This window comes from Mizuhopecten yessoensis, unplaced genomic scaffold, assembly GCF_002113885.1.
Source record: "Mizuhopecten yessoensis strain PY_sf001 unplaced genomic scaffold, ASM211388v2 scaffold10325, whole genome shotgun sequence".
NCBI classification, from domain to species: Eukaryota; Metazoa; Mollusca; class Bivalvia; order Pectinida; family Pectinidae; genus Mizuhopecten; species Mizuhopecten yessoensis.
In genome coordinates this window covers 111,490-134,412 of record NW_018408490.1, presented here as the reverse complement: position 1 = coordinate 134,412, position 22,923 = coordinate 111,490, and the positions used below count along the sequence as shown (strand labels likewise).

General features: G+C 39.2%; 1 protein-coding gene across 1 annotated transcript in view; it reads right to left on the bottom strand.

Moving 5' to 3' along the window:
- LOC110460128 (polycystic kidney disease protein 1-like 2) overlaps positions 1 to 22,923 on the bottom strand; it is a gene marked incomplete at its 3' end in the record, with an annotated part of 70,940 nt that overhangs the window by 24,449 nt on the left and 23,568 nt on the right. Inside the window, exons 7-13 of the mRNA XM_021512863.1 lie at positions 22,058 to 22,197; positions 21,068 to 21,257; positions 17,685 to 17,975; positions 11,281 to 11,423; positions 5,840 to 5,918; positions 3,708 to 3,820; positions 215 to 343 (exon numbers count right to left, since the gene is read on the bottom strand). Coding sequence (XP_021368538.1) covers positions 215 to 343; positions 3,708 to 3,820; positions 5,840 to 5,918; positions 11,281 to 11,423; positions 17,685 to 17,975; positions 21,068 to 21,257; positions 22,058 to 22,197 — 1,085 coding nt within the window. The remainder of the gene's footprint in view (positions 1 to 214; positions 344 to 3,707; positions 3,821 to 5,839; positions 5,919 to 11,280; positions 11,424 to 17,684; positions 17,976 to 21,067; positions 21,258 to 22,057; positions 22,198 to 22,923) is intronic.

The following is a 22,923-nucleotide window of genomic DNA, read 5'->3' as shown; positions in this document are numbered from 1 at the left end:
TTCCAATCAGTGGTTAAGAAGAAGAAGTCGGTTAAAGAAATTGTTGACGGACGGACGACGGATGCTACGGTATGGCATAAGCTCACCTTGGTCCTTCGGACCAGGTGAGCTTACAAGTGACACCTCTGTCAGTACCTCTTGTTGAGTCAGATCATTATTGTGAAGTATAAATATATATCTGTTTCATTGAAGTACATAACAATCAATCCTGTACCTCCTGTTTCTCTGTGACCTCCTCCTTGACCTTGACTAGACTGTCCAGTATTTGGACAACCTGAATGACCACATCAAAGTTTGGTGAGATTTCGGCATTAAGTAGGGACTGGGTCAACAACTCACGTATCTGTCAAAGGAAATGCTTAAATAAAAATTTGATTTGATACATATGTATGAGTGGAGTTAAGATTGCATTGAAATCAGTTATTGTACAGGATTAAACTTAAGTGTCGTCAGAATGGCAGACTTATAGGGACCACGGAACCAAATCAAAAATAGATTGTGGGTTTTTCCCTATTGGGCATAAGATTTAATAGGAAGGTGAATGCCTCGGGGCCTGCTGGTTGGATATTTAGGTGGCAGAAGTTTCAAAAGTTTTATGTGGGGGTTGAGCAATATATATAGATGTAATATGCATAAAAAAAAATATTAATTTTTTTTTAGTCTGCTTTTGTCTGGGTGAGTTTATTAAGTGTGTAATTTGTTTTAAATTTTGGACGATTTTTGGTGCCGAATTCAATACAAGATGGCGGCACCCATATAAAACAAGAGGCCCATGGGCCTTAACGGTCACCTGATATATTTATACAGAGAGTTGATTTTGTTTTTAACATGAACAGAAATATTATTCAAAGTGACAAAAAAACAATAAAACCACCTTATTCAATATCTAGCATACAGATTTCAGACTAAAAAGGATTTGAAACTAGCACCTCTGATTCTAAACAAGGAAAATGAAGAAATTTTAGCACACTGACTCCTTTGAGCCCCACCCTACAGCCCTTGGGGGTAGGGCTGGCTCAAAATTTTCAAAGTATCAAACTGTCAATTCAAGGTTATAATTCCAATCAAGTTATTAACATGTAATATTCAAAGTATCATTTGCCATTATAAACCATAATAAATTTTACCCCCCCCCTCCTTCCCCAGGGGGTAAACGTGAGACCCTAGGGTCATAAACCTTAAGACCCTTCCATCTATGAAGAGTATTTGATTCTACCATATCTGGGTCTTGAGAAGAAGATTTTTGAAATTTCAGTAAATTCGACCCTTTTTGGCCCCACCCATCAGCCCCTGGGGGTCAGTCAGGGCTGATATGTGCTTATTATCAAACTGCTACCTAATACTGATAATGCTAACCCAAATTGAATTACTTCCAATGGAAATTAAACAAATGTTGGTCCAAAATGTGATTTCCCTATATAAACTATAGTAAAGTTTACCCCCTCCCCAGGGGGAAACGTGAGACCCCAGGGTCAAGAAATTCACAATTTCGGTAAAGCACCTTAAGACCCTTCCATCTATGAAGAGTATTTGATTCTACCATATCTGGGTCTTGAGAAGAAGATTTTTGAAATTTTAGTCAATTCAACCCTTTTTGGCCCCGCCCCTCAGGCCCCTGGGGGCGTAGGACTAAACCGGCAACTATTTTTGTTGACCTTTGTCCATGGAAGGTCCCTGCAAAATTTCATTGAAATTGGTTCAGAGGTTTCGGAGAAGAAGATTTTTGAAATTTTAGTCAATTTGACCCTTTTTGGCCCCGCACCTCAGGCCCCTGTGGGCGTAGGACTAAACCGGCAACACTTTTTGTTGACCTTTGTCCATGGATGGTCCCTGCAAAATTTCATTGAAATTGGTTCAGGGGTTTTGGAGAAGAAGTCGAAAATGTAAATTGTTTACGGACAACAACGGACAAAAGGCGACAATAGGTCACTTGAGACTTTGTCTCAGGTGACCTAAAAAGTTCAAATAGGCAGAATTTTTGAATATTTTATTTACAGTTGTGCAAGATGATATTCTTCAAAATGAGGGCAGGTAAACCAGTGTGGATAACCCTATTTAACCAGGACAGTGCTAAACGTTAACACTATCGTCTATGGAAAATCATTTGGTTCTGCGGTCCCTATAAACCCCTGCCTGCACCAAGAACTATAGAAACAGTTCTTTCCAGAACATTTTAAACGAAAGGGCATAACTTCATAAATGGGGAGGTAACTCCAACTTATAAACTTTATTCGCAATAATTCATCTCAATGCAAGTGTTACATGTATCAAGTATCATTAAAAGTCTGGCCCATGCGGCACTTTGGGAGAAGCAGTTTGAACAACATTCTTAAACAAAGGTCAAATAGTATTTGGGATTGTGACAGTAAACCTTGTTATTTATTTGACATCAACACTTTATGACAAAAATCATGTTTTTAAGTATGTAACAGAAATGATGTTCCCTGACAATACCTCTGTCATTAACTGAGATTTATCTTACAACATTATAACATACAACATTTGATATAGTAACCTATCTTACTAGAGAAAGCCAAGGTACGTCACATAGATTTACAAATCCTACAATCAATACAATCTGACAATATAACCAGAGGTTCTTATCAAGAACTGGCTAATATCTTCACATGTTTGTGTTGGAGATGTACTTTCAGTGACATCTGACTTTCATAGTGCTACCTAACTTGAATGTTATTACCACATGCCTGTCCAAACACAGTGGGATATATCTCTAGTTACAAATTACCAGATGGTTCACCACTGTGACTAGCTACCCTAGCTGAGTAAGTAACAAGTGACCAGATGGTTCAACACTGTGATCTAGCTGATCGAGTCAGTAACAAGTGACTGGATTGCTCACCCCTGTCAGTAAACACTGTATGGTGAGGGTTGAGGTGCGATCCTGTAGTCATCATGACATAGAATTTAAAAAGCGGTTGATTCCTCTCTCAAGTCTTTGAAGTCCGAATTATTCCGACGCTTTATCGACTTTTTTTTTTATACCAACCCATGTTTTTAATGAAAATTAGGGCATGAGCAATGTCACATGACTTGACGAGATCTCGCGTTACCGAAGGTATTTCCCAACGTTATCACGTAGGTCGTCAAGATTTTAGTCACGTGGCATTAGAAGGCGGGATTATATCAAAAAAATAATGTTTTTAGTGATTGTATTGGTTTTTTGAGGCATGTAATTTATGTTCATCTTGTGCATAAAGAACAGATATTTCGATCCATGTGCGACATGTGTGTGAAAGTGACGATTTGTTTCTAAAATATCAGTTTGAAGAGCGACCCAGGCACAGGTCGCTTATTTCCCGCATATAATAGAGGGCCAGAGTTCTGACGTTAATCGACGACAGACTGATATAAAAAAAGTCGATAAAATGTCAGAATAATTCGGACTACAGTGACTGGAGAGAGGAATCAACCTCTTTGTAAATTCTATGTCATGATGACTACAGAATCTCACCTCAACCCTCACCATGGAAGGCCAACCAGTTATAGCCACTCGATAAAATAGGCCATCAAATATCTACCAAATCCCACAGTATAATCTACCCAGCAATACCCTAACAGTACTGTGGTCCTTTGCTGTAGTCTACCATCACATTTGAAGGCCAGACAGTTAACCAATCAGTAAAATAGGCCCACAAATTTCTACCAAATCCCACAGTATAATTCACCCAGCAATACCCTAACAATACCTCGCTCCTTTGCTGTAGTCTATCTGCATCACCAGTGTTGTTGACAGTTGTATCTATGTTGACAACATTTCCAAGGGTTCCAATGGTCTCTATTGTCAGCCCTGATGTATCAGCTAGAACAAAGGTGGGTTACATGTCTAAACAAGAGGCAAATTGGACCTGTATTGCACACCTGTAGTCAATGCAAATCCATTTTAAAATGGGTATATATCTAAACTTTATAACAAACAAGCTAATATTACAGGCTATAAATAGCGTAACATTTTATGGATCAAAGCATCACTCAGTTTAAACCATTGTAAACTTAACACCTGCCCTGGGAGAATGGGTCATCCATGGTTAATGAAGGTCACAAACTTGATAAAGTATCTTAGAAACTTAATTTTCATCCATGAAGAGTACAACTGTATTTGATTCTAGGTGGCTAGGTCTGAAGAAGATTGTTGACATTTTAGCCTATTTGACCCCTTCTGGTTCCGACCCTGATGCCTGACATGATGATAGCCATCATAATTCACCATTTAGGTTTGCCATTGGCCAACAATGACAACTAATCACCCAACAATGACGAACAACCTATCAACAATCACCCAACAATGACAACCAACCTATCAACAATCACCCAACAATGACAACCAACCTATCAACAATCACCCAACAATGACAACCAACCTATCAACAATCACCCAACAATGACAACCAACCTATCAACCATCACCCAACAATGACGACCAACCTATCAACATTCACCAAACAATGACCACCAACCTATCAACAATCACCCAACCAACCTATCAACATTCACCAAACAATGACCACCAACCTATCAACAATCACCCAACAATGACAACCAACCTATCAACAATCACCGAACAATGACAACTAATCACCCAACAATCACCCAACAATGACGACCAACCTATCAACAATCACCCAACAATGACAACCAACCTATCAACAATAACCTAACAATGATGGCCAAAGAACCAATCACCCCACAATGTAGGATGACTGTTCAACATGTCAACAATCCCCCCACAATGTAGGATGACTGTTCAACATGTCAATAATCACCCCACAATGGAGGATGACTGTTCAACATGTCAACAATCGCCCCACAATGTAGTATGACTGTTCAACCTGTCAACAATCACCCCTCAATGTAGGATGACTGTTCAACAGAACAACAATCACCCCTCAATGTAGGATGACCATTCAACATGTCAACAATCACCTCACAATGTAGGATGACTGTTCAACATGTCAATAATCACCCCACAATGCAGGATGACTGTTCAACATGTCAACAATCCCCCCAAAATGTAGGATGACTGTTCAACAGAACAGCAATCACCCCACAATGTAGGATGAATGTTCAACATGTCAACAATCACCTCACATTGTAGGATGACTGTTCAACATGTTAACAATCACCCCACAATGTAGGATGACTGGTCAACATGTCAACAATCACCCCAAAATGTATGATGATTGTTCAACAGAACAACATTTACCCCACAATGTAGGCTGACTGTTCAACAGAACAACAATCCCCCCACAATGTAGGATGACCATTCAACATGACAACAATCACCTCACAATGTAGGATGACTGTTCAACAGGTCAACAATCACCCCACAATGTAGTATGACTGTTCAACATGTCAACAATCACCCCACAATGTAGGATGACCATTCAACATGTCAACAATCACCCCACAATGTAGGATGACTGTTCAACATGTCAATAATCACCCCACAATGTAGGATGACTGTTCAACATGTCAACAATCACCCCAAAATGTAGGATGATTGTTCAACAGAACAACATTTACCCCACAATGTAGGCTGACTGTTCAACAGAACAACAATCACCCCACAATGTAGGATGACCGTTTGACAGAACAACAATCACCCCACAATGTAGGATGACTGTTCAACAGAACAACATTTACCCCACAATGTAGGATGACTGTTCAACATGTCAACAATCACCCAACAATGTAGGATGACTGTTCAACATGTCAATAATCACCCCACAATGTAGGATAACTGTTCAACAGAACAACAATCACCCCTAAATAATAACTACCCAATAAACAAGGTGACTATCACCTTGCAGATGTAGAATACCTGTTTCTCCTGATAGAAAAGTGCTCTGCACAAAATCAAGGATGTCTTCACTAGTGTCTGAGCTGTTGTAAGGAAGTACCTGTAGAAATTGAAAAAAATATATCATAAAACAAGAGGCCCAAAGTGCCTGTTTCGCTCAACTTTATATTTAATCACTCATAGCAAATTATTCTCATTAAATATTATACTGTCCTAAAAACATTTCAATCGCAAACTTTGTCTGCTCAATCTGTTGCAAGCTACCAGCCAAATATTATTATATGATTCTATGCTTTTCGGTTTTTCAGAAGAGGCTGTATGAAGTGTTTGATATTTTTGTCCCGGTGACCTTGCAAGTAGCTCAATTATTTTCCTTCTCAAACTTTGTTTGCTCTATCCTAAGCAGCTACCAGCCAAATCAATGCGTTTTAGTAATTGAGAACAAGCCGTTTGAAGTGTTGTTGACCTCTGTGACCTTTAAAGTTTGTTTAGGTCATTTTAATTTGCCTAACTTTGATGAGATCTATCGCAAGAAACTATCAGCAAAATATTATGATTCTATGCCTTTTAATTATTCAGAAGTCATTTGATGTTTTTGACATATTTGACCCCTATGACCTTGAAAGTTAGTCAAGGTCATTTGCAAACTTTGTCGACCTTAATCCAAAAAAGATACCAGCCAAATATTAAGACTCTATACCTTTTAGTTCTTCAGAAGAATTAGTTTGTGACGTTGGACGTATTTGACCTTTGTGACCTTGAAAGTAGGTCATGGTAATTTTCGTTATCAAACTTTGTCAGGCTCTTACAAATGAAGCTTTTAGCCAAATATCATGACTCTAGGCATATCCATTATTCAGAAGACAACGATGTGTTTGACATATTTGACCCATATGACCCTGAAAGTAAGTCAAGGTAATTTTTGTTCTCAAAATTTGTCAGGTTCCACTAAAAGAAACTACCAGCCAAATATAAAGACTCTATACCTTTCAGTTCTATAGAAGTAGTTTGTAGCGTTTGACATATTTGACACCTGTAACCTTGAAAGTAGGTCAAGGTCATTATCGTTGTCAAACTTTGTCAGGCTCTTACAAATGAAGCTTTTAGCCAAATATCATGACTTTAGGCATATCCATTATTCAGAAGACAACGATGTGTTTGACATATTTGACCTATATGACCTTTGTAAGTCAAGGTCATTTTTGTTCTCAAAATTTGTCAGGCTCCACTAAAAGAAACTACCAGCCAAATATAAAGACTCTATACCTTTCAGTTCTATAGAAGTAGTTTGTAGCGTTTGACATATTTGACACCTGTAACCTTGAAAGTAGGTCAAGGTCATTATCGTTGTCAAACTTTGTCAGGCTCTTACAAATGAAGCTTTTAGCCAAATATCATGACTCTAGGCATATCCATTATTCAGAAGACAACGATGTGTTTGACATATTTGACCTATATGACCTTTGTAAGTCAAGGTCATTTTTGTTCTCAAAATTTGTCAGGCTCCACTAAAAGATGTTATCAGCCAAATACGAAGATTCTATACCTTTCAGTTCTTCAGACGAAGTCGTTTGAAGAGTTTGATATATTTGACTCCAGTGACCTTGAAAGTATGTCAAGGTCGTTTAGCTTTTCATTCGCAAACTCTGTCGGGTTCTTTCCCAGGAAGCTACCAGCCAAATTTGAAGATTCTATACCTTTCAGTTCTTCAGAAGAACTCGTTTGAAGGGTTTGACACATTTGACCCATGTGACCTTGAAAGGCCTGTCCATTCTTCAGAAGAAGTCCTTTAAGGAGAAGTTGACAGACAACGGACGCTGCACCATGACATGAGCTCAGTTGCCCTTCGGGCAGGTGAGCTAGGCACATAATTGTTTTATTTCTTTTTGATTTTAATAAGAAATTCATAATAACTCAATTTTCTATATTTGTGGGTCAAGCAAATGACTTATCAACTCTAAGGTAGCAGAGTACAGTAGAAATGGCTTGATCCTAAAAATAAAGGGCATGTCTCAGATAAACATGGATAGCGGATTTATCATGCACAACACACCTACATATATAAATATATTTATAAACTACATTTTGAATACATTCCTTTCAGAAGAATGTTTTTTTTTTCAAAAAGTGATTTCCCCAGATTTATGACTTGTGAAAACCATGGTTACCACATAAAAAAACGCAAAAAAATGCAAAATAACATGATTTTTAACCCCAAGGTTTGACACATGCAAGTAGTATTTTTTTGCTTAAAACCTGTCTGAAATTGAATATCACCTACACGGTAAAAGAAATACTCACGTCTTAGCAACGGTCGTTCAACTGGATTTTTCACAATATTTACACATGTGCTGGGTACAAAAATAGACTGCATGAAAAGCTAGCTTTTGTTGTGTAGACACAGATTTGTCAATGGCCAAAAATGTAGTCTCAAACCAAATTAAAATGTGAAGCCTACATAGTCCACTTTATCATGTATATGCCAATTTTAGTGCTGATTTGGTTTTTAAGTTTTAATACATGTAATATTACAGGGGTTATTCAATGTACAAAAATATCACCCATGGCCACCGTATGCTATTGTAATGGCAATACTTAAATATCAATTATTTAAGAAATACCTGCAACATTGTCAAAATACCTGCAATCTACAGAGTTCAATATACCTGCAACATATTGGAATTTTTAGACCAGATAAGATTTAGTTTCAGAGAGTTTTGAATGTGGTTTACACAGCCTCCTGAGAGGGTCAACCATCAGTAAAAGAAGTTATTCAAAGAAATTGTTGATGGTTGACAAACGCTCAGATGGATTGATGACAGACCATGTGTTTAAAAATATTTGTTTGTAAATAAACAATTAATCTTGAACTATGTAAACCAAATATATTTTTAAATGTTTATTAATATCTGGCAGATTTGGCAACTAGTGTAAATATTGACCAAGTTTCATCAAAGTTCATTCACTATATCACAAGCTACTGTGCAGAAACCTAGCTAACTGTTCAGAGTGCAGAATGCTAATTAATGTTGCACAGATTTTGCTCAACTTCCAACTCAACCTTTGTCTTTCTATACTACTATGCTGATGAGATTCTCAGAACGAGATTCGTCAAGCCACTATAAACTTGCTTAGCCACAATGTGCAGAGTAAGTAAAGTCAGCTGTTAGAAATTGTCACGAGATTTCGCCAAACAGCACTCAAATAATACAGGGAGTCAGCAGGACAGATACTATTTATACCAATTCTGACCCTTTGTGCAAGGAATGGCCCTAAGAAACACAAACGTACAAACAGAGAGAAAAACTGACGTCATGGTCACTACATAAAAAGAGTGTCTGAAGCAGTTTCAAGAGTGCTGCGCAAACATCACATCAGCACTCCTATGCGACCACACAACACCATCAAACAACTATTAGATCGTTTGAAAGACTTATTTCTGAAGCAAGACGTTTAAGACAGGTTTTATCATATTCCATGTAATATCTGCAGCCTTGCATGCCTTGTGGAAACTGGCCAGAAATTTTTGAAATGCTTAATAGAACAGCAAAAGACATTGAAGCCATGAAACAGCAAGTTTACACTAGAAATACAAGGAGGACATTGGAGAAACAATACAATAAATTAGCCATTACAGACCATACTAACATATACAACCATATCATAGTCTGAACAAACAAAGTACTTTTGAAAGGGAGGACAACTTGAAAGTGAGGAAAATCAAAGAATCAATTTGGGTTAGAAAGGAAGAGGAATCCATGAATAGAGATGAGGGGGCCAAATGAGTCAATTTTATGACCCCATTTTAACATCCCTTAAAGGGCGGAATGGGTAGACATATCACTTGTCCCTCTGACTGCCTGTAGTATTTGAGTGCTGTTTGGCGAAATCACCTGATAATTTCTGACAGCTGACTTTACCGACTCGGCACATTGTGGCTTAGTTATCGAGTTGTTTTTAAAGACATCTGTTTTCAAAGATAACAGATGTTTCGAAAGTTTGCCTTGTAAGTGTTCAACTAGACTACTGAGTGGCAGGTCAGCAAGACTCACCATGTGGCTGACCCCACCCCCCAATACTCCTTAAATCTTCTAGGGTTTAGGACCACTCATACACAAAGTTTCAAATAAGTATGGTCATTCATCCTTAAGTTATCATACAGACAAGCAATGCAAAACTCAACTTCTAGTAGAGCTGTCACGATACACTTTACCCACGATTGATACGTATCTCGATATTTGTACCACAATTTGATTATTTCGATTCGATACACCTTTATTTTAAAATAAAATCAAAATGATATATATAAGCCGTCGATACACGGAAACCCGCAGTGTTTCCACACTTTTGATTTGAAGCTTGCCGGAGCATCACAAATTTTCATTTCCTTACGGCAGTCCGCCATTTTGTTATGAATGCTTTGTGAAATGTGCAGTCTCGCAGCCGATTGGTTGAGGGTTTAGAGATCAGCCAATGAAATTGAACGTCTCACAGACGTTTCGGCTGAAGTGGCATACACTTATATTCAGATCGTGACGCATCGAAAATCCAGAAAAATATATCGTGAATGAAATTGAATGCCTGTAATTTCTAGCAACAATTACATTGACCTCTGGGGATCATGTCCAAAATCTATGGAAATCTTTACCTCTGGGGATCATGTCCAAAATCTTTACATCTACTAGAGCAACCCGAACACCAAGTTTGAACTTTGTATGACCTGTGGACAAGCATTACAGACAGTCAAACAACCCATGTGACAGATATAAAGGATAGGGATAAAAGAAATGATATTTAATCAAGTTATCTTGAAGAAATCAAAGTGATGACAGACAGACGTTACCAGACGCTCCCAAAACCACGATACCTTCAGTCTAAAGTTATGACAGACAGACGTTACCAGACGCTCCCAAAACCATGATTCCTTCAGTCTAAAGTTATGACAGACAGACGTTACCAGACGCTCCAAAACCCATGATACCTTCAGTCCAAATTGTTGACAGACATTACCAGACGCTTCCAAAACCATGATACCTTCAGTCCAAATTGTTTACAGACATTACCAGACGCTCCCAAAACCATGATACCGTCAGTCCAAATTGTTGACAGACATTACCAGACGCTCCAAAAACCATGATACCTTCAGTCCAAATTGTTTACAGACATTACCAGACGCTCCCAAAACCATGATACCTTCAGTCCAAATTGACTTACAAAACCATGATATCTTCAGTCCAAATTGACTTACAAAACCATGATATCTTCATTCCAAATTGACCTACAAAACCACTAACATTATCAACTACATGATTAATTTAGCGTGCATGTGTACATCACCAAGTCTCATCAAAATAGATTAGTAACTATGGAGGAGGGATGTTGTCTACAGACAGACAAATGGACAAGTTGATTCACCTTTAACTTTGTTGCAGGAGAATGAACTCCCTTTGTTTATACTTTACCTCAACAGGAAGGTCTATGTCTGTAGCTGCATTGTAAGCGTCCTTAGCCCTAAACACTAGAGAAACAGTGTGGTTCTCTCCCAGGCCCTCACCAAGATAAAAACCAGTTGTTTTGGTATCATTTCCTTTATACAAAAGAAACTCTGAAAAATATGTAAAAACATTGTATTGTTATTACAACATTTTAGAGTGATTTAATGGTCTTCACTCAGCAGGTAATTCCAAATCCGTCAAAAAGGACAAACTCCCCAGGGCTTTGCAAGGTCACAAGGGCAATCACAGTAACATGAGTGTATTTCCTTCATTAAAGGGTGGGGATACCCAGTGACCTGGTCACCATACGCAAGGTCAGATTCCAAGAAGGTAGCATGGATGTATTTGTCTCTTCATGCCCAGCAATGGTATCTATCATTAAAGGGTGGGGATACCCAGTGACCTGGTCACCATACCTAAGGCCAGATTCCAAGAAGGTAGCATGGATGTATTTGTCTCGTCATGCCCAGCAATGATACCTATCATTAAAGGGTGGGGATACCCATAGCAACATTCTTCATTTATACAATACCCAAGTCCCCTATGTTAAACACTGTTGATACTAAATTTGTTAAAATCCCTTGATTGGTATTGGAGGATTATGATTTTAACTTGTGGCCCATTGGCCTATAATAGTCATCAACTGTTATATGTGGTGATGTGACAAAAAATAGTACCTAACATCTAAACATGGCCTTTTAATCGTGTATACAATGTTCAGCATTAGCCAAAGTATGCTCCAGACCAACTTTAATTAAATCTTTTCACCAGTGCAGAAGGAGAATAGCCGATTTAAAGCTTAACTGATATGCTATAAGTTCCCACATGTCTGCTCCAATGAGGGTCATACCATTGTTTCTATTGTACAGTGATCCCCTAGGCCCAGGGTGCTCCACACAAACAAGAGGCCCAGGGCCTGTATCGCTCACCTGAATATTTAAGCAGTCATAGCAAAATATTCTCATTAAATATTATATTGCATTACTAGAATTTCCCTCGCAAACTTTGTCGGCTCCATCTATTGAAACTACCAGCCAAATATTATTAAAAGAGTCTATGCTTTTTGGTTCATCTTCAGAAATTGTTTGACATATTTTTCACTCTGACCTTGTAAGTAGGTCAAGGTCATTTTCCTTCTCAAACTTTGCTGGCTCTATCCCAAGAAGCTACCAGCCAGATCATATGAATCCATTCCTTTTGGTTCTTCAGAAAATCCTTTGAAATGTGACCTTTAAAGTAGGTCGAGGTCATATTCATTTGCAAACTTTGGTGAGCACTTTCCCAGGAAGCCACCATCCAAATATTATAATTTGATGCCTTTCGATTATTCAGAAGAAGTCGTTTGATGTTTTTGACATATTTGACACATGTGACCATGAAAGTAGGTCAAGGTCATTTTCATTCTCAAACTTTGTCTGGCTCTATCTCAGGAAACCAACAGCCAAGTATGAAGGTTCTATACCTTTTAGTTCTTCAGAAGAAGTCATTTAAAGCGTTTGACATATTTGACCGCTGCGACCTTGAAAGTAGGTCAAGGTCATTTTCATTCTCAAACTTTGTCGGGCTCTATCCCAGGAAGCTACCAGTCAAATGTGAAGATTCTATACCTTTTAGTTCTTCAGAAGAAGTCGTTCGAAGGGTTTGACATATTTTACCGCTTTGACATTGAAAGTAGGTCAAGGTCATTTTCATTCTCAAACTTTGTTGGGCTCTATCCCAGGAAACCACCAGCCAAATATAAAGATTCTTTACCTTTCAGTTCTTCAGAAGAAGTCGTTTGAAGAGTGTGATATATTTGATCTTAAAAGTAGGTCAAGGTCATTTTCCTGCCAACGAAGCTTTCAGTCAAATATCATGGCTCTATGCCTGTTCGTTCTTTAGAAGAAGTTGTTTGAAGGAAAAGTTGACGGACGGACATACTGAAAGAGTAGGAGTTTAAAAAGCAAAACTTTATATGATTATTCAATATAAAGAAAGAAAATCAAATTATACGTGAGGAGAGTGATTCATACAGGCCTGATCTCTTTATATATATGTTTCCAGTATTCTGAAGCTAAACTTTTTCCAGTATTCTGAAGCTAAACTTTTGCTATGTTAAAAATGCTGCTTTCTTACATGTATTGAAATAAGATCTACATCATTCTAAGAGTGGTTAGCTGACATGCTATAAAAAATGTAGGAGAAAATCTCCAGTAAAAAATTAAATACTGAAATGAACAGAGGGCAAGATCTTTTGCAAAAATTGTAGAATCAAAATTCTTTTAAGAGAGACACAACTTCATATCATGATTATAATGTATACCAAGTTTCAAAGATATCCGAAGGAGGAGATTGCCGGACAAAAATCAAATACTGAAATAAACAAAGGCAATAAGGTTTGCGAAAAATTATTGAAGCAAAATTCTTTTCAAGGAAACACTACAACATATCATGATTATTTAGCCTACTAAGTTTCAAAGAAATCTGTGAAAAAATGTAGGAGGAGAGCTCCGCGCAAATGTACGATTTGGTTGAATTGGTTGATCAATATTACGAAATGAAAAAAATCCTGAACCCTCGTATGGAATATTGAACAATGTAAGCATAAATTTCTCAACAAATTAATTAGTATTATGTTTGATTTTACAATGCGTGGTTACACAGCATTTAAATGATCGTTAGACTAGTCAAGAATGGGTTAAGCTTCAAGGTATATATAACGGAACAGGTAAATAACATTTTAATGACTGACCGGAGTTTTACCTGGCCTGTGCCTGACAAAGAGAGCTGATATAACACAACTGGATGTTAAGTATTTGTTATTTGCATTCGTTTTGGTCTATAGCTCCCCTTCACCTGGATTTTCACACCTTGGCCAGTCACATAAGTGCCTGGATGGGGAAAACTATGGTCCAGGTGCAAAGTGGCTATGTTTCTGCACAAATGTGTGCAAGTCATAATCGTCTAGATTTTAATTGTTCGCACATCGTGCACACTCAGTGCGCACAACGCACATCGTGCAACGTTGTGCGATCCAACAACTGTAATATCAAAACTAACTTATCAATATAATTTTAAATTAAATTTAATATAATTTAATTATGCAACCCTCCAATTTAACTTACAATTTGATTCCGAAGAGTGATTTAAAAAGGTCTGGTATCACCAAATGTTTCCTTTTCACTAAATGTTTCTTGATCAAGATCTCTTAATCAGTAAGGATAATTCTGGCAAACCCCATGTATCCCTTTGTGTTGCTTAGCAACAGTATAACATGAGGGTCTTCCAATTCCATGCATGCTGGTCAGCGAATGCTTGGGGATTCCTATTCAGGGAGTACACATGGGGATATAGATAGCAGGCTTGGGGGGGGGGGGGGCTAATTATTTAAGCCTACATCTATATATACTTCATAAAAAGAACTAATTTCATCTTCTAAATTATACTTCTCATTACTTAAATAATTCATTTCAACAATTCTAAATGTAGTTTTTGTATCACAAATCCAAATATCAAGTCCTCGTTGTATAAAAATGTATTGACCCATATACCGGATGTAGTTATAAACAAGCAGTAACTTAAACAACATTAACATTAACCTGAAATTAAAAATTTTCATTATAAAATATACAACCAATATTTTAGCTCACCTTCCATGGCTGCATGAAGAAAACTGCAACTATTGGCATCAAAAACAGGTTTTGCCAACATGCAACTTACAGGTAACAGATAGTTGCGGTATTCTTCATGCAGCCATAAAAAATTGTTAAGTATAACGTTAACTTAAGTTTGTCAAGACCATGAGTCAATCATTTCTACAAAGTTTCAGTTCAATCGACCCAGCAGAACTTGACTTTAAGTTTGAAATAGTTTTTCACAATGGCAACCGTAGTGGCCATATTGGATTTCTGATTGACCCAAAAAATAACAACACTTGGTCAGGGAGATGTCTGTAACCTTCCAATGAAGTATCAATGAAATCCCTTTGCCAGTATTTCAGTTGAAAATGTAAAATGTTGACGGACGACGACGGATAGCAATAGGTCACTTGAGCTAATAAAACTTCCGTACTGCAGTCCAAATGCCTTCCGTGTTTGGTGTACAAGTTTGGTCCTTGCTTTCGTTTCGGATCACAGATGCTCCTGAAACTTCTGTAGCACCCTGACCACCAGGTTAAAGGGCGAGAATGCATATGCATATGCATGCATTCCCTCCCAATCCAGAGACCCAAGCCCTCGGATCTTGAACCGGAGAGACAAACGTTGGCAACTGATTGTTCAATGAAGTGGCAAACAGGTCTATGTGGGGCCTGTCCAACACCTGACAAATTCCCTCTATAATCGAGAGATTCTGTTGCCACTCTGTCAAAACCAGCCGGCGCCGCCTGGAAAGAGTATCCACAAGAACATTCAACCTGCCTGGAAGATGCTTGACACAAATTGTCAACTGCATTTACTGACAAAAAAGAATGAAGATAACGAGGGTACACAGGGTGCGAGACCTGGTTCCCCCCTGTCTCTCCAGATACACGACAACTGCATGTAGAGTTGTCCATAGCCACACAAACCACCTTGGAATGCAGGATCTCCCGAAGAGACTGCTGAGCCAACAGAACAGCCCTCAGCTCGAGCACATTGATGTGCTCCGAGAGCTGTTCCCTAGACCACTCCCCCGACCGGCAATGCCTGTCGAGGTAAGCTCTCCATCCTGTCATGGATGAATCCGTGTACAGGTTCATCGTGGCAGCCGGCTTGGACAAAGGAACCCCTTGACCGACTGGTTCAGAGGAAGCCAAGCTTCCCAATTCCTTGAAGAAGGGACCCAGTTTGCAAGGAGAAACATCTTCTCAAATTTCTCCATCGGTAGAAGGGCAATTCCCTGAACCATATTGAAACGATTCCCCAGGATGACAAAATCCTGAGATGGGGAAACCTCCGACTTTTCTCTGGAAGGAATGAAGTCGACCTTGAGCAAGACTTTCAGAACCAACCGGGTATCCAGCACCAGAGACTCTCACTAGATGGAGCATGAGTGAATCGTCGAAATAGATGTGAACAGGAATCCCACGACCACCTGCAGCAGCTTGGTGGAAACCAAAGGTGCAGTCGTGAGCCCGAACGGCATGCTGGCCTGGAACTGGAATACCTTTCCGTTGCACATATAACAGAGGTACTTCCGTGCCGACTTCTTGATAGGGATGCGGAAGTAGGCGTCCTTAAGATCTAATGATGTCGCAAATATTCCCTCTCTGATGGAGGCGATAATACCCTGAGGAGTCTCCATCTTGAAGTGACTCCTTCCGAACCAGAAACATTCTGGAGTAGAACTGAAGTAGTGCATACCGACATAGGAACCTCCTCGACCGCGCCCTTGGTAAGCATGGTCCCTACTTCCTCCAGGAGTGCCAGAGCCTTTTCCAGATCCCCCGGTGGAGGAAAAAAGTTTGGCTCTGACGCTAAGGGCGGATCCCGCACTAGCGGAATGCCTAGCCCTTACTTGACCACAGACAAGGCCAATGCGTCTTCGGTAATTTCCTTCCACTCTAGAAGGAAAGCGGAAAGACGACCCCCCCACAGGAAGGTCTGGTTGAGGCAAATTGAGATCTTGCCAGGCAAGAGAACCGTCTGCTGACCCAAAGCCTAATCCTGCGGGAGAAGGACCTAAGCTTGAGCTGAGAGGACTGCAGTCCCCCCTGGCCAATCTCGTCATCTGACACGACCAAGGAGGGAAGAAGAGTGTCAGGAACCCTTCTTACCCCCAGGAGGTTTCTTACCCTTCTTATGCTTCCCTTTGTTGCCCTTAAAGGGAGGCTTTTACTGCGAAGCCAAAGGTTTAGTCTTCTTCTTAGGAGGCGCTGAACCATGCGAGGTACTGGCCTTCTCAGCCTGAATCCTCTTAACGAGAAGTGCAGAGGCGACCAAGTCCTCCTTCAAATCCTTCTGAACAGAATGAAGGGCCCCTACAAAAAGAGTGGACCCTGAGAAGGGGGCAGTCAACAAACGGGAGCGGTAAGGCTCATCAACTGGGCGGTTTTTCTTTCAAAACTGAAAACCACCTAGCCAACAAGACATTGAAGAGTGATAACACCTGTAAAGCTGCCAGCGCTCTCAATGCCCCGTTCAGGGCAGGGGTCACTCTGTCCTGGATGTCGGCCTGCTTTGTCTCGGTAATCCGACCCTCAGGCAAGTCGGATACCCTATATAGACAAACCGTCAGGTAGTCTATATAAGACAGAATTTGGATAGAGAGGCACTCGGCAGGATGCTATCTAAGCAGTGCTAGTTTGTGAACAACCAGTATCATTCCAACTGCAAGTAGTATTTGCGTTGCCAAATATTTATGCATTTTTAACTTATGCTTAATTATATTAATGTTGGGATATTCAGACTTACCAGTGTTGCATTTGTATTGAACATCCAGGTATTTGAATGTTTCCCCGCAAGGATCCCCAAACACTGAGTTGGTGGCGGAGAGGACACATTTATCCTTGCCATCACAAGCCTGACTGACCTTGACCATGGAGGACTCTGCCTCACATTTAAGGTTAGACACAGCTGCGTGAGGACACACTGATCTGGCTTTGCGACCATACATAGCAGACATGATCTTAATGGTGTCTCCAGCATCACACTTGATTGTTTTCATCTTGGATTCACACAGCAATTCTCTGTGAACTTTATCCTCTGGAGCCATAAAAATAACATATTTCTCTTATTTTAACACATGAAACATTCCTAGTATTATAACTTTAAATAGTATTTTTCAACGTTCATAATTTGCTTTCAAAATCCCAATCCATTCCCAAATGTATACAAAAGGGCAGGGAAGGGGCCTATTTCGTTAACAAAATTTGAAACAAATTACAGATCGTTATTATAGTAACATACCAAGTTTCATCCATATCAAGAAGGTGAGTAGGGTACTTTTACCAAATTAAGTTTAAGATAACACAAAAGGGAAATGCCTTCAGATAAAAACAAATTTAAATTCCAAGTGTAAACATCATGATAAACACGGCAACAAATTTCCATCCAAAGGCAGGTATGTGGGCGGACGGACAGACAGACGTACGGACGAACGGACAAAAGCACTGACGGACACTTGATCCCAGTATTTCATGGCGACCTGATAATATTGCAAACATTTTTAACAAGAGTACCGCGGGGCGGAACAATATACACCTGTCGAATGCCATATAGTGTTATATTCTTTCTAATCCTTTCATTCCTAAAGGATAAGAAGGATTTTAAAGAACAATTTGCTATGTTTCCCCTATTGGGCCCAGCCTCTCAGGCCCCTCGGGGGCCAGACCCACGTCACGTTGTATACAAAATTGAGTCCCTTTTGCCCAAAAATGCTCCAGACTTAATTAGGATAAAATTCCTTAATCCCTATGGTTGAAGATGGATTATAAATGTTTTTCCCCTATTGGGCCCCGCCCCTCAGGTTCCAGGGGGGCCAGACCAATGGTTTACACAAAATTGGTTCCCCTTCACCAAAGGTTGCTTCAGACCAAATATGGAACAAATCCTTTCATTCCTACAGAAGAAGAAGGATTTTAACGAGTTTGCTAAATTTCCCCCATTTGGCACCGCCCCTAAGCCCCTAGGGGGGGCCAGACCCACCGTTTAAACAAAATTAGTTTCCCTTTATCCAAGGATGCTCCACACCAAATATGGACCAAATCCTTTCATTCCTAAAGGATAAGAAGGATTTTAAAGAACAATTTGCTATGTTTCCCCTATTGGGTCCAGCCTCTCAGGCCCCTTGGGGGCCAGACCCACGTCACGGTGTATACAAAATTGAGTCCACTTGGCCCAAGGATTCTCAAGACTAAATAAGGATAAAATCGCTTAATCCCTACGGTAGAAGAAGGATTTTAAAGGTTTTACCTCTATTTCCCCTATTGGGCCCCACCCTCTGCCCCAAGGGGGGCCACGCCCACCATTTATAAATCTACTTCGCCATTCAGGACTAGTAGCGTTTTAAAGGAAAAGTTGACAGACGGTGGACCTTGGACCAGGTGAGCTAAAAATGTAGGAGGAGATTGCCGGACAAAAATCAAATACTGAAATAAGGGCAATAACTTTTGCAAAAATTGTTGAATCAAAATTCTTTTCAAGGAAACACAACAACATAACATGATTATTTAGCCTACTAAGTTTCAAAGAAATCCGTCAAACAAGAGGCTCACCTGAATATGTTTTAAAGAATTTGCTATATTTCCCCTATTGGGCCCCACCCCTCAGCCCCCAGAGGGGCCACACCCACTGTTATACAACATTGGTTCCCCTTTACCCATGGATGCTCCTCACCAAATATGGACCAAATCCTTTCATTCCTACAGAAGAAGGATTTTAAAGAATAATTTGCTATGTTTCCCCTCTTGGGCCCCGCCCCTCAGGTCCCTAGGGGGCCACACCCACGGTTTATACAAAATTGGTTCCCCTTCACCCAAAGTTGCTTCTAACCAAATATGGAACAAATCCTTTCATTCCTACAAAATAAGAAGGATTTTAAAGAATAATTTTCTATGTTTCCCCTATTGGACCCCGCCCCTCAGGCCCCTGAGAGGACCAGACCCAAAGTTTATACAAAATTGGTTTCCCTTCACCCAAGGATGCTCCACACTAAATATGGACCAACTCCTTGTATTTCTACGGAAGAAGAAGGATTTTAAAGAATAATTTGCTATGTTTCCCCTATTTGGCCCCGCCCCTCAGGCCCCTGGGGGGGCCATACCAATTGTTTAAATACAAAATTAGTTCCCCTTCTACTAAGGATGCTTTAGACCAAATATGGAACAAATCCTTTTATTCCTACAGAAGAAGAAGGATTTTAAAGAATTTGTTATATTTCCCCTGTTTGGCCCCACCCCTCAGCCCCCAGGGGGGCCAGAGCTACGGTTTATACAAAATTAGTTCCCCTTCACCCAAGAATGCTTCAGACCAAATATGGAACAAATCCTTTCATTCCTACATAAGAATACGATTTTAAAGAATTTGCTATATTTTCCCTATTGGGCCCCGCCCCTCAGCCCCCAGGGGCCCCAGACCCACCATTTATACAACATTTGTTCTTCTTCCCCCAAGGATACTTTTGACCAACTTTGGTCAAAATCTGCTCAGTCGTTCATGACTAGTAGCGATTTAAAGGAAAAGTTGACGGACGGACGGACGACGGACGCTGCGGTATGGCGGTCCTTTGGACCAGCTGGTGAGCTAAAAATGTAGTAGTAGATTTCAAGACAAAAAAACAAATACTGAAATGAACAAAGGGCAATAACTTTTGGAAAAATTGTCAGATCAAAATTCTTTTAAGGGAGACACAACTTCATACCATGATTATTTAGCCTACTAAGTTTCAAAGAAATCCGTCAAAAATTGTACAAGGAGATCTCCGGACAAAAAAATCAAATACTGAAATGAACAAAGGGCAATAATATTTGGAAAAATTGTTGAATCAAAATTCTTTAAAGGGAGACACAACTTCATATCATGATTATAATGTATACCAAGTTTCAAAGAGATCGCGGTCAAAAAATGTAGGAGGATATTGCCGAACAAACAAAGTTTACGCCGGCTGGACAACCCCATACCATAATAATTCCATCAAATTTGACGGGCGTATAAAAAAAGTAAAAATGAAAAGTATCAGTATAATGAAAAGTATAAGTTTATTGAATCATAAAAGATAAATGGACTGTGGGAACCAAACAATCTCATTTCAACTAGAAGCTTGGTGATAGTAAATTAGTAGCATGTTAATTATCAACCTGTGTCTGAAGTCTGGCCTTTGTGATAAAGGTAGTATGTCAACGGAGGGTCCAGATCTGTAAACTGACTACAGATCACGGTGTAGTTGGTAATCAGTGTATATCCACTTAGCGGACTGACCACACATCCAGAGGTACTGACCGGAGGCTGGTTGATGGTGTCTATGTACTCTGTTACAGACGGGTACACCTGTCACAATGAATGTTTGAGGTTAACAGGGACTCCATGGTTGACAACAAGGAACTGTAACCAAGGTTAAGTTAAATATGCCTCTCTGTATGTTATATAATATCTACCCTCCCTGAAAGCAAAGACATTTTTTTAATAAATGACACATCTCTCCATAAAAGGAAGAACTTTTCAGAATTGTACTCTTACATAATGTGTGGCATTCAGAAATCAGTTTACTTGGTTTAGGAGGTATTTTGTTAGATCTGGTTGAACATTTTTCGATGACCATGTTAATATGAGCTGTAGCTGTGATTATGATTTATTTAATTAAGTGACCGATGTCCGGAATAATTGTGTTAAGTTTCATCTGTTTTTTTAGGATCCTGCCCATCGCAGGAAAATCACGACAGAACTCCACTGTAATTTTCGTACAAAAGACTATATATAGTTTTGACCTTTTTTGGCCCCCAAATCCATCAAAATCAGAAATCTTCAATAGAACTTTCAAATGACTGTTTCTTTAATTTTAAATACTTCCCCGGTACTTTTATGTAAACATTTATTTGTGTTTTCAATTATGGCTGCCATACTAACCAGTTAATATTTGCAGTCAATTTTGACAGGTTTTTTCGCCTAGTTTTTTTCTTAGCTACCATAGAGCGCACTCTTGAACAAACTTTATATTTCTCCTAGAGATGTATTACAGGTGCCTACACATTATCCTTTGATATTAAGTTTGCTCAAGCATGCACTCTATACAGGCTCTTACAGTCACATACTTAACCATATTGAGGTAAATTTAATTGTTATCTACATACCAGTACAAGGAAATTATACGAGGCAGTGCCATTATATTTGTCAGTGACTTCTATGGTAATGTTAGTATTGTAATCGTCATGGCTGAGTCCGCCAGGTAACACAACATCGGAGAAATTAGCTGTGCCTCCTTCCCCTACAACTGAAATACAATGTCAATGTATTGGTCACTGTGGTACATCATAAAACATGTTTATTTGTCAGAGCGACACATAGTGAAATAAAAATGCAATGTAACTTAATGCATCATTCTGACAGAAAAGAAGTATGTACCACACTGATAGAAATAAAAAAAACATGTATCACTCTGACATAAATTAAATACAATTTATACCTCAGACAGAAATTAAAAACCTTGTCTTACTCCGACAGAAATTGAATGCGGTGTATACCTCCGACAGAAATTAAACATCTTGTATCACTGACAGAAATTAAATACCATGTATCACTGACTGAAATTAAATACCATGTATCACTGACTGAAATTAAATACCATGTATCACTCTGACAGAAATAAAATACCATGTATCACTGACAGAAATAAAATATGGTGTATGACCGACAGAAATTAAATACCATGTATCACTGACAGGAATGAAATATGGTGTATCACTTTGACAGAAATTAAATACCATGTATCACTCTGACAGAAATAAAATATGGTGCAACACTCTGACAGAAATAAAATATGGTGCAACACTCTGACAGAAATAAAATATGGTGCAACACTGACAGAAATAAAATATTGTGTACGACTCTGAAGAAATAAAATATGGTGCAACACTGACAGAAATAAAATATGGTGCAACACTCTGACAGAAAAAATATATGGTGCAACACTGACAGAAATAAAATATGGTGCAACACT